This window comes from Pagrus major, chromosome 4 (genome assembly GCF_040436345.1).
Source record: "Pagrus major chromosome 4, Pma_NU_1.0".
NCBI classification, from domain to species: Eukaryota; Metazoa; Chordata; class Actinopteri; order Spariformes; family Sparidae; genus Pagrus; species Pagrus major.
Window position 1 is genome coordinate 2,216,479 of NC_133218.1, and position 13,248 is coordinate 2,229,726.

General features: G+C 38.5%; 1 protein-coding gene across 1 annotated transcript; it reads right to left on the reverse strand.

Annotated features, from left to right (window-relative positions):
* Positions 1-4,639: 4,639 nt before the first annotated feature.
* Positions 4,640-9,243, reverse strand: LOC140994643 (low choriolytic enzyme-like). The gene is made up of 10 exons (XM_073464378.1): positions 9,150-9,243; positions 8,685-8,715; positions 8,529-8,594; positions 8,201-8,353; positions 7,893-8,010; positions 7,057-7,235; positions 6,546-6,627; positions 6,108-6,232; positions 5,272-5,337; positions 4,640-4,888 (listed from the first exon to the last, which is right to left on the reverse strand). The coding sequence occupies exons 1-9, from the start codon at positions 9,210-9,212 to the stop codon at positions 5,282-5,284; spliced, it is 873 nt and encodes a 290-aa protein (XP_073320479.1). The 5' UTR covers positions 9,213-9,243; the 3' UTR covers positions 4,640-4,888; positions 5,272-5,281.
* Between the last annotated feature and the right edge of the window lie 4,005 nt (positions 9,244-13,248).

The window sequence follows — 13,248 nt, forward strand, 5'->3', positions numbered from 1 at the left end:
TAACTTTTGCAACGATCCTCGTGACTGCATTGTTTTTTATCTGATCTGGGCCCTTCATAGTATTTGCTTCCCATGTTTGGATGTGTTTTGCAGTTTTCAATCAGTTTTCACCTGTCAAAAACTGATTGAAGGCATAGTATAGTTACTGAGAGGTGATTTCTGCCTAAATATGACTTGATCTCATTCATAAGCTTCATAATATAAACACTAGAGCTCACAGGACAACTTGGAATTCTTTTAAAGGACCATTACAACACAAAATGTGCATTTTCACCTGCCAAAAATTGATTGAAGGCCAAATACAGTTACTCAAAGGTGATTTCTGTCTAAATATGACTTGATCTCATTCATAAGCTTCATAATATAAACACTAGAGCTCACAGGACAACTTGGAATTCTTTTAAAGGACCATTACAACAGAAAATGTGCATTTTCACCTGCCAAAAATTGATTGAAGGCCAAATACAGTTAATGAAAGGTGATTTCTGCCTAAATATGACTTGATCTCATTCATAAGCTTCATAATATAAAGATCTGAGCTCACAGGACAACTTGGAATTCTTTTAAAGGACCATTACAACAGAAAATGTGCATTTTCACCTGCCAAAAATTGATTGAAGGCCAAATACAGTTAATGAAAGGTGTTTTCTGCCTAAATATGACTTGATCTCATTCATAAGCTTCATAATATAAAGATCTGAGCTCACAGGACAACTTGGAATTCTTTTAAAGGACCATTACAACAGAAAATGTGCATTTTCACCTGCCAAAAACTGATTGAAGGCCAAATACAGTTAATGAAAGGTGTTTTCTGCCTAAAAATGACTTGACCTCATTCATAAGCTTCATAATATAAAGATCTGAGCTCACAGGACAACTTGGAATTCTTTTAAAGGACCATTACAACAGAAAATGTGCATTTTCACCTGCCAAAAATTGATTGAAGGCCAAATACAGTTAATGAAAGGTGTTTTCTGCCTAAATATGACTTGATCTCATTCATAAGCTTCATAATATAAACACTAGCGCTCACAGGACAACTTGGAATTCTTTTAAAGGATCATTACAACAGAAAATGTGCATTTTTACCTGCCAAAAACTGATTGAAGGCCAAATACAGTTACTCAAAGGTGATTTCTGTCTAAATATGACTTGATCTCATTCATAAGCTTCATAATATAAACACTAGAGCTCACAGGACAACTTGGAATTCTTTTAAAGGACCATTACAACACAAAACGGGCTTTTTGACCTGCCAAAAAATGATTGAAGGCCTAATACAGTTAATGAAAGGTGTTTTCTGCCTAAAAATGACTTGACCTCATTCATAAGCTTCATAATATAAAGATCTGAGCTCACAGGACAACTTGGAATTCTTTTAAAGGACCATTACAACAGAAAATGTGCATTTTCACCTGCCAAAAATTGATTGAAGGCCAAATACAGTTACTCAAAGGTGATTTCTGTCTAAATATGACTTGATCTCATTCATAAGCTTCATAATATAAACACTAGAGCTCACAGGACAACTTGGAATTCTTTTAAAGGACCGTTAGAAGCGATAAAATCTCAATATCCTAATTCATTTTCTCAATTCACTGTCATGTTTTAAAAGAGTGCTGATATGACAAATTAACGTTTGGTAACATTAACATTATCGTGAATACTACGGCCAGTAAGCCCAACGTTGACAACTTCACGTTAGTTCAGCCTCATATTTACATCGACGGTTAGGGTTAGCGTTAGCATTAGCGTTAGCTCATGTGCTAAATGACCAAAGTAACACAAACTACACTGTTTTTTAAATACTTACAGCTCCATCATTGACAGTGGGTATGGATCCATCTTTTAAGGGACAATCTTGTTGCCAGTCCAGCGTCCAGTCCTGACCTGGTTGCTGAAGCAGTCCAGCGTGAAGTGACTGGCACAGACCATAACGCTTTAGCTCACTGAAGCTGGGACGTTTCCCTGATAAATAAAATGTAGCCGCTTCGCTCTGATATCCTCTTTGATAGTGAGGCCATGTAGCGAAACAGGAGGATCCGTGCATCCGACGACAGAGCAGCAGTGCTCGGCTGTCAGGTTGTACATGGTAGCGGTCAGGCTGCCACTACAAATTAAGCGAGAACGAGAAAATGGCGGATCCTCGTCCAGGTAGCTGGCGTAGTGTGGGAGGAGATAGCCAGCGCGAGGGCTGGAGTATGCAAAAGACCGGATTGTGACGTCACAATCCGGTCGAAATCCAAACGGCTGGTTTAGAGACCCAATCCCTGACTCCAGTAGTTTACGAAATATTAACTTAGTTGTCGAAAAATCATGCTTAAGGGGTGGGGAGGCACTCCGGATACGCAAATATACATACTAAAGCAAGGAAAAAGTGAGTTTTGCATAATATGTCCCCTTTAAGTCAGATATCCCTTTCCTTAAACTGAAACACACAGGCTAGGTATCATGCAATTATATCATCCTCTAATGACATGTTACAGCAACCCCAAGCTGTCTTGTTTGCACGTGTATGAAATAAATCTTTTGAAGACTAAAAACAAGCTAACGCTAAATGGCTATCCTCCACACTTGTATTTTATGAAGCAGCTTGTAACTTTTGTTTGAAAGGCGACACACACACACACACACACATACACACACAGTATGTGCACACAGTGTGTCTTTATAGTCCGTTAGTCTAGCTTGGGGTTGCTGTGACGTTTGTTTTATTTCGACCTTTGCCGGCGCAGGCTAATGTTTCCCATAGACTTCAATTCATTATGCTAAGCTAGCGCACTGTGCTAACGACTTATACGACTTACTCGTCAACTTAATTTAAACATCTGTAAATCCTTTAACACTACCCATTGTGAGCGACTGTTAACTTACTCTTGTTTTCTCCTTTTTAGATGAAAGTCTGCATGAGAGCTGAAGTGCAAAGAGAGTAGTGCATCCCGTATATTTGTTGAATCTCGATCCAGACAAACTGATTGGCAGCTCTGGTGGGCAGGCAGGGTGGCCAATCATATTCCAGGGGTAGCCGGTGCCACCCCCAGCCACCCCGGTGGCCACGCCACAGCTGATACTACCTCTGGAGGCGCATCAGAAGCCCCATTCACACTGCCGTTTGCATGCGGGGATCCTGCGCCAATTCTCAGCATCCTGCTCTGTGTGAAAGTTTCAGATGCGGTGAGGGGTGAAATTTCGCAGCGCCTCTGATGCGCCTCCAGAGGTAGTATCAGAGGCACAGTATTGGTGAACCGAACCAGTGTGAACGGATAAGCCAGCGGCGCGGAGCGAGGGTGTGTCGGTCTGATGGTGTTCACAGTCTGATAACTAAACAGGTCCTTCACTCAACAAAATATAGAGAAATGTCCCACAAAGCAACGTTACAGGACCAAACAACAGTAACATAGTAACTGGTCGTGTCTTTGGCAACTGTGAGTAAAAAAAAATAACGCAGTTATATGTGGAGAAGTGTCTGTCATCCTGTCGGTCCTACCGACTCTTCCTCACATTTCTGCACCAAAAACAGTGTCTGTCTGTCTGTTTGCAGTCAGCCCTCCACCGAGACTTCAGTCCCAGAAAGAGTGAGAGAGTCAGACAGCCTCCTGTTGACTGATGGTGATTATGTAATTATCTAATTTAGAGAAAAACGTAACTTTGTCACTTTCCAGGATGTTTGGTGGGTCAGGATCTCAATCACAACACATTATAACAGCATCCATATGATTATAAACAGTCAGCGGGTACATGTTTAGATTAACAGGTAAACACTGGGGAAACACTTTGAAAAAACCACACGTCATCACCATGACGTGTACCGTCACGCCTCTTTTGGAGCCGCAGCGCCGGCTTGCTGTGTGAATTATACTCTGGTTCATCTTTTACACCGGAGCTGTTTGGTTCTGTGTGAACAAACAACGGAATTAGCGAGAATTAGCGAACCGCCGCTGCGGTGATAATGCCGCCTCTCTGTGTGAAAAGGGCTAGAGGCGCATCGAAATTTCACCCCTTGCTGCATCTGAAACGCAGGATCCCCGCATGCAAACGGCAGTGTGAATGGGGCTAGTATCATAATTTGAGCCATTTGGTTGAATTACAGTTGGAAAGTCTAGAAGAGCCGCACGATTAAATTAATTTATCTCCCTTCAAGTTAGCCAGGCGCTAAACTGGAAGTTAGCCAGCTCGGTTGGTGATCAAGGTATTTTCTAGCCGGGAAGTCAAGCTTTGTTGGCTTTAAAACACCACTGAGCAGCTTTCATAGGAATGAACAGGCCCCACCATCCAACACTGTGTGCAGTAATAAAACAACCTTGGAAAGACGCATCCCAAATTACTTCTTTATTAAGGCGCCACCACCAGATGTTGATAACGCGTCATCACTTCGGGTGGCGCAATTTAGTGTGTTCACCGGGGTCTCACGTTTAGATCAGAGCCGAGCCGTGGTGATAAAAAACCCGGGTCTACTGCAGGGTCAACTGTCCCGCGTGTGAATGCAGAGTTTACACATTCCAATTGCACTCAAAAGCCTGATCTTGGCAGGTTTAAGTGGGATTTTTGACCAGTGGAAAAGGGGTTTTAGTCACCTATCTTGACAGGTCAGAATATGTACAGTATGTGCTTTTGCAAACAGAAACAGGCTGACTTCAAGTTGAGGTATCTGGATGTACATTTTTATTCATTATTAGTATTCAATCAAACTTGCAAGCAGTTATTAAACAGTTATATGAAAGAGTACATTTATGATGATGTCACTTTTCATTTCTCATTAGGTCAGCACAAAAGCAATTTTATTCAAATTCTGAATTTCATGAAAGCACACTCATTAAGCCCAAGATGCCTCTCTGGTTTTGTTGAAGATAAAAACTTGGAACAATCTGCCTCTTTTCCTCTTGAGTCCCTGTTGGAAAAAGAGGGAATATGTTAAAAATATTAAATGAATGTGCATGTGTTTGGGTACACACACACACACACACACACACACACACACACACACACACACACACATTTCTTTTTGTTTTTGTAAAATGATTTGTTTATATCATGTCTCCCAACAGCTATTTCATAATGCCTTCATGTACAAATTAATACTATATGTTGATGTTTGGCTACATCAGGAAACATGGATGCACATTAATGTCCATTCACACAAAAAATACAAAGGATAGGAATAAATCAACAAGGTTCAGCCAGGTTCAACTAATACCAGACTTCCTCTATAGCACATTCATGATAGTGTGTGGGTTAGCAAGTTTAAAAAAAAAAGCATCCAAACCCACTTACTTTCGTTTTTTTAAGGGAAATGGGCTCCACGCACAGGTTCCAGGTTAGATCTGGAGGCAGTTGAATCTGAAATGAATAACAAAAGAAAGCAAAACCTGTAAAGGCTGCTCAGTTTCTTTATGGTACTGCTACAATGTACATGAACACACAGGTCACCAATAACCGGTAATTTCAATTACCACAATATTCAAAAAAATAAATATTGATATCTTGTTAATAATAGAAATATGATAATCTGTAAATAATCCAGCGCCTCTTGAATTGTTTCTGTTTCTTTCTGTTCTCATTTTGTCACATTAGGTTGTGGTAATGCGCCTTAGAAAAAGCTGCAGTAACAGTTAACTGTCAGCTGGCTAGTGTGTGGCTGCTACTCACTGGTTTACTACTGCTGATCAAAATCATGTTGAAACAACAGACATTTATGGTTACATAGACTCTCTCCACCTCCCTACACTTGTTTAACGAATGTTTAATTTTTTTCTTTTACAAAAAAACAGACAAAACACACAATAAACAAAGTTGAGATGAATTTGACTGACGACTGCTTTTTTCTCTCAAAATTTCTGTATACGGGATATATCCTTATTGTGAATTCTTTTGGCAACGATAATCATCCAGTGAAAATCTGATGTTGTGACAGCCTTAGCAGGAATATAGTATAGGCCTATTGAGTAGTACAGGTGGGTATGCTAGTATGAAATCAGGAGGGTAGGCGGTAAGACAGGTGAGAATGTTGGCTCTGTAGAAAGATACTGTAGATAGATACAGAAACAGGTAGGGATTTATGTAGTTGGGGAGGAAGTATGCTTCTTCATCGGTTAATAGGTACTACATACTGCAGCGATATAGGCGGTTCACCCGAAGGATGTCAGTAGGACTCATCTGGGTGGCCCGGCCAATGGCTACATTGCTGTTGGGGGTGGGAATGATCGTTGGCTGCCTGTTCCTGGAGAAGGCAAACCTACAATGCAAACACACAGTATTAACGAGCAGTTTAAATCGCATCCCTGCATGTACTCTTTTCTAAACTGCTCTGATCACATTCAGCAAGACACAATAATTCATTCCTGCATAGCTGCATTACACATACAGTATATTACTATATATTACATTTAGTGTGACGCTAATGTTTTGGGTTTCTCAACTTATCAAATACTGATGCGGGTTGGCCGCTATCAGATAGCGTCTGTACTCCACGAGTTGGGAATGACACTCAAAAATCGACCATCTTTCAAATTGGAGGTTTAAGTTCAATTATTCCATCGAGATGCTACCTTCCATAGTGCATGACAGAGTTGTAGTCATAGGGAGTGCCAAGGTTCCTTGTTTGGATCCTCCTGAAATTAAACTCCATTCCTGCAGGGCACACATAGCTCAATCAATTATGGTCTGTTTTATCACAGTTTGCCGATCAAAATAGCAGAGAAGCGCTCTAGGTGAAACCAGTGAATCTATCTACATAACAATGTGTCTGTCTGGTTCCTTCTGTAACTTCCTAATGGTTTTATGGTTACTCATTCTAGAGATCTCGATAAGCACATCACTAACACCCCAAGCTACTATACCTGCTGAAATCATATGATAAAGTGAAGTGAAGTCACGATTTTGTTTATTTATGTGTACATTGCAGTTTTCACTTGTGTTCCTAAAAGTGACAAAGGTCAATTACCCTAATTGTAACACAACGTTTTTGGTTATTTATAAGTTTTACAAAGTTGCATCTATATTCTGCAAAATGGAATGCTTTTCAAATTGTTGGTCAGTATTGTCAATAAAGCAACCCACCAGGTATGACATTCTGTAGCAGGATGCGAACATGCTGGTCCCTGTCAGACCGGGTCTGTTCATGGTCGAAGCCAAGGGCATGGAGCAGCTCGTGTTGGATAATCTGCTGGAAAACACAGCCCTGGCGATTCAAAGACACTATCTGGGCATTACCACGACGCCCGACAAATGAAAAACACCTGAAAGAAAACAGTACATGTTTAAAAATGTTTTATTGTCCATTTTCAGCTGTATTTTAGCTAACATATTTAACATTTAATTGAAATTACCCCCAGATTACCACAATAATTACATCAAATGTATTGAAAATCACCCCCTTATTATTTGCTAATAATATTCAACCATTTACCAATAAGGAGTAAATAAATAGCTGGAAATTTATTTAATACATCTCCAGGAAACTGTTTTCTGTTTACCTGCTGCTGACAGGCATTTAAATTTTCTACCAGTTTCTGTCTACCTTCCCCTCAGCAGGCCACAAAATTTTTCAACCATTTGAAATATGTTACTTGACATGAAATTTGTGGACCTGTAAAATGTGTTACCCCATTGTTTTATGTTTGGGTGTTGTGGCTGCAACCATAGGATTCTGATGATGTTTTTTTTGGCAATTGAACGTAGTGTTCTTAATAAATACATTTTCTTTTTCATAATCTGATATCTGATCTGATATGGTCTTAGCTTATTCCTTATTGTAAACTATTTTGCCTATTTTCTCTACTGGGAGTAAATTAAACTACCAATCAGTAGGGCCTTGGCTCCTCTTGACCTCTTTAACAGGGTCTATAACAGATTGCATTCATGCATATGTGGGATGTGTATTGTGTGGTCCATACCCTGAGCGAGACTGGATGTCCACGAAGTCCCTCTGGCGATTCAAGGGGGTGAAGCGGATGCAGGTGGACGCAGCAAATGACCGCAGACCTTGGACGATGGCATTTCTCTCTCTTTGGGCTTGACAGGAAAAAAAGTTTAGAAGATATTGTTCCTGCCATCGTAATCTTCTAACTACTACTGCTAGTTAGTAGTTAATGCCACTGTTAAGTGTGCATGTGATATTGATTAATCATGAGTTATATTTACTGTATAACAGAGCCAACATAAACGTCCTGTCTACAGAAAGGGACTGCTTGTTGAGACTTACAGTACTGGTTGGAGATGCGGTAGGGTACATAGACATTGCCATCAGTGGCTTTAGGCCACAGGCATCCTCGCTGTGTACAGGGATCAGCGTTCTGCAGACCTGTTGGCATTGCTATGTCTCCAAACATCACTAGAGGTTCATCAAAGTTCTTTCCTGGAGAATGACATAAGGATAGCTGAAAATGATTTTGTTTTTTTCATAGTACAACATTTACTTTACTGTTCCACTCTTGGCATGAGGGTAGGTCACATCTCTGTTACTGTACACTGTAACATATCATCAAAGGAAATGAACAGTTGTAAAGTAGTTGCAGTTGAGATGAACATACCAACATTCCTATTGGCTTTCTCTAACAATGTGGACACACTGAAATCATCATCCTCAATGGTGTTGCCTGCAGAGTAAAAGAGTTGCATGTATCAGTTGCACTATGTAAGACTATATAGTTACAGAATGTTACTGTTCAAAAGTATCCACGTCTTACCAGAGTACTCCTCACTCTTTTCCAAAGAAGCCTAACACAAAAAAGTAAAAGGTAAAAGAAGACAGTTGAATGAATACAGAGCCACAGTAGTCTTGTATGAATGAAACATGTGAATGTTCTCTCTTATATGAAGTTCACATAGACAGTTTAGTTCCAGCAGAGCTTTGACATCAATTTTAGAATCCTGTGGGAAGTGCAAGTCCTAGAGGTAAAAATGGTGGGCATGGTGGAAACCTTAAAAACTAGTATTTCTTTTTCTAAAATTCAATGAACATCTTTGAAAGGTAGAAAATGCTAAATGGATTCATTCACAGAATTAAAACTGAATTGCAATTCAAAATTACAAAGCATAGCATGAAATACAAAATCACATTATCCTTTTTGCAATTTACCAAATGATCAGTCTTGGTGAATGATGAAGCATCTGTCTGTGCATATAAATGCAAAGTATCTGCTGATACTTACCTGTACAGTAAAACTGTAGACTGAGCAGAGGAGGACACTGAGCACAGCAGCCTGCAGGATCATGGCTGATTGTGAGACAGCAGCAGAACAAGGAAATGTTGGGGAAGCAGAAGTGTTTGAACTTATATAGGTGGGAATGTCACCCAACTTTCATCCTAATATGGCATACTGCTCACAAAAGGCATGTTGACAAATTTTGCTCAGTTGGAAGTGGCAGTTATTACTTAAAATGGACTGTGGCTTGTGTAACATATGGGCCTGTCTCCACACAGGAGCAGACTGCTGATTTTAGCAATCAATGGCACACTATAAAAGACAAAGGTGAAGCTGATCAGTTAATCCACACCTGATTTTAAAAAGTTGAGACACAGCACTGTTTCCTTGAAATTATGTTTAGGCCCTGGCAGCACTGTTAAGGTCAGGAAAAGTGTGAAAATCTGTTGTCTGTCTAGTGAAAAAGTCAGCATTGACTTGAGACTAATACTTTTGATTAACATAGACTGATATCACAATCTTTCCCTAAACCTTAACCAAAGTGCTTTTGTTGCCAAGACTCAACTGGTCAGGACTCAAAGTGTTGTTTTTACACTGTTCCCAAGTCCATGTAGCAATATCCTTAACACAGCCATGTGTTTAACAAAATGGCCCCTTTCATACCCAATCACCTGATACCAATGAACCTGTTTACCTGGGGAATGTTCCAGAGAAGTGTATTTGGTGCCCCTGAATATATTTACAAAAAACATTGAAGTTGATGAGGCTCTTTAAATATAATGAAATATTCTATATGCCCTGTGCATCACTGTATACACTTACCCCCAATTTAAGCCACAGGAAGGTCTGAACTAACTGAAGGTCTGAAAGAACTCATAAGGCCCCTATCATTTATGTTTTGATTGTATTATTTTTAAAAATATGATTTGATCACTTTAGATGATCACAAGTGAAATATTACTTACTCACCTGGAAGCTAAACAACAGCACTGCTTGAGCTGGTGTGTTTATCACTTACTAAAGGAGACATTTTAGTTTTTCAGTCTAACAATGTGAAATTTAAGCTAATGAATACTCCTAAAATAGGTGATGATTAAAAATCATGAAATGCTACTGATGCAGCATATCTTTCATATAATGTTCTACTGAATGCATATTCAACACATTATGGAGATATAAGAAGGAAACAACACTAAAGACAACTAGAATATTTTCATTTAAAGGATGGTGAATAAAAACCTGGGTCTGAATATTTCATTGTAAATATCATATCACTTTAATTTATGAAGGAAACAAGCTGTTAAAGTACATGTGATAACAACGTTATAAGATGAGCTTTTAATCCTTTAGGGAAATTAAAGGCGAAAACGAATCGATGGTTTTAGAAAATCTTCAGTATGTTACAAGCAGACCTGCCACATTTAATGATCACAGGGGTCCCTTGGAGAAGTTTCTGGTGAATGGATATATAGGCTTATTTCTTGCTTTATTAATAAATCATTTAGAAATACTTTATGGATCAGTTATGACACATAAATAGATTTTTTTTAGGAAAATGCCTTCAGCTGCTGTTTATCCTCCTCCAAAATGACAGTGGCTTTGTCTTAACTCTTTAGTTAATCAGAGTCCCCTCCAATAGACTGGTCGGCCACTTACTTTCTGGAAAAAAATTGAATTAATGTTTGCACATTTGCACAACCCCTCTGTTTGGTTAAGATCAGGCATGAGGAGTTGCAAAAGCCTTTCTTAGCCATATGACTTCTCTAAATTGTGGGCACTGTTGCAGTATGGATCTGGTTTACACACAGTCTCGCAACGTCTTGAAAAAACAGGAACAATGACAAAGCAAAAAGCTCAGATTGGATACTGATTTGCATTAAAGTTTTGCTTTCAGAAAATCATTGATATCATATCTTTTATTTGACAACATAACTTGTTTAAATATTGTCAGAGACTGCCTCAATGACAGCAGCAATATCAAAACCTGTCATGAGTGTTTTTATTTCCAGCTTTAATCTGACCAGTTCCTCAACAAAAAGACTACATTTGACACAGACTATGTCGTTTAAAAACAGTTTAACATATTTGCTGTTACCTCAGACATTTTGCAATAACTAATAGTACATACATCAGTACATATGTAAACAAAATACATGCATCATTTTTTATTTTAACAAATAGACAAGAAACAAGTGTACATCAAATTAACTCAAAACAACTATGAACTACATTAAAAGTCAGTGAAAGAAAATAAATTGTAAAATTGCTTGTAAAATTATGTTTTAATTCACAGGAACCAATTAAATGTATGCATATAAAAGGAATAATAAACTGTAATGTAATGGCCTTCGCACTGTCAGTGCTCGGGCCCTAATAATCCTTACAGATACAACAGGGCCTAAATATTTCTGCATGTAAATATTGAAATCATGGCAAATAAATGTCATCATTTTACATCACAAAGCAGACTTCTGTAGGCAGTGCATCAGTTGTACAGTGCTGAGATTATGTGATCCAGTCTGCTGCAACAACTTGTCATCACATCACAGTCGCAAGAATGAGACTGAGACATTTCTAAATAGAGCTAATGTGGCTTTGTGTCTTGTAACATGTCTACTGATGTAAGAACAGTTGAGAAACTGTCTCAGTATCTCATGTTTGATCACTGTAATCCACATACTGAATTGTATAATTTTCTACCTGTTTGAGAGAGACTAGAGCCTTTTCAAATTAATAGTTCTGTATATTTCCTTGATTGATATGTATAGTCAGAGGCACTACAGCATCACACTTATGAGCAGGATAAGGAATAGAAGAGCAACGATTTCAAAAAAATGATGGATTGACAGATTTAAGAGGTATGTGAGAGGGTATCTCACATAGAGTATTACAATTTCCTTGTATCCTTTCAGCTGCTTGACATTTTCAGTTTTATATCCCTTCTATCATCTACAAAAAATAAGTTTGTGCTTATTGTCAGAGAATACAAGACAATGCTATTTAGAGGTGTAAAACATTCATTATACTCTATACTCACTACTCACTAGTCCACTATATAGTCAGTTCAACATTTTGTAGTGTGTGCGAACGTATAGTGAGAAGTATTATAACCTAGTTGACTCAAAGTATCCTATGATGCATTGTGAAAAGTAGAGCTCAACTTGCCCAATTTGATCCTTCTTTATTAAACAAAGAGGAATTCATCAATCCTCCTTCAAGACTCCTCTCAAAAGAAGACTTTTCAGTGGCTCAATGACCAGACAAGATCGATCAGATGGGACTGCAGAAAAGAAGCTCTCTAATGGACAGACAGAGAGACTGGTTTCACATCTCCATGACATTTACAAAGTACACATGGTACAAGGTATATTTAAAAGGTATTTATTTGAAGGTTTAGTTGTTGAGTCCTGCTACATCTATTTAGATTGTTGAGGATGAGTTCAAGAGTCTCATGGCCTGAGGAATGAAGCTGCTCCATAGTCTGGTGGTATGGCAGCGGATGCTTCTTTTGACAGATGGCAATATCTTACAAACAAATATCTTACAAACAAATATCTTACAAACAAATATCTTACAAACAAATATCTTACAAACAAATATCTTACAAACAAATATCTTACAAACATCTTACAAACATCTTTTGACAAAATACCAACTCTCTGTTAAAATTGCAGGGGCAAGATTTTTTCTATGGTTATTGAGAACAGAGCCAGAGTCTTACGCAGCACTGACTCTGTTATAAACCTTCCCCCAAAAATCCTTCTCTTCCTCTGATATGGTGATTTTAAATCCACTTCAGAGTCCACCAGCAGTTGATATTTTTCTGCCCATCTCCTATCCCCAACTTGACAAAAATTATTTCTGCCATCTGTTTAAGTTTGTGTCTGTGCACACCATGTATTTTTGTATTTTAAGACTTACATCTCTTTTTGCCTTGTTAATCTATTTGGCCAGTTATGTTTGCTGTAAAACACTTTGTGACAAACTTTATTTTTTTAAAACACTCCATAAATACATGTTGACCTTGACAACCGACTGTCATTAACCAAGCATTTTTCCTGTTGATGATATGTTAGATGATCAGGTTTATCCATATCAGAAATCT

Coding starts and splice junctions, on each gene's coding strand:
- LOC140994643 (XM_073464378.1), bottom strand. CDS start 9,212: ATGATCCTGCAGGCTGCTGTGCTCAGTGTCCTCCTCTGCTCAGTCTAC. Junction 8,354..8,528: donor GAAAGCCAATAGGAATGTTG/GTATGTTCATCT, acceptor GTCATTCTCCAG/GAAAGAACTTTGATGAACCT. Junction 8,011..8,200: donor CCGCATCTCCAACCAGTACT/GTAAGTCTCAAC, acceptor TTTCCTGTCAAG/CCCAAAGAGAGAGAAATGCC.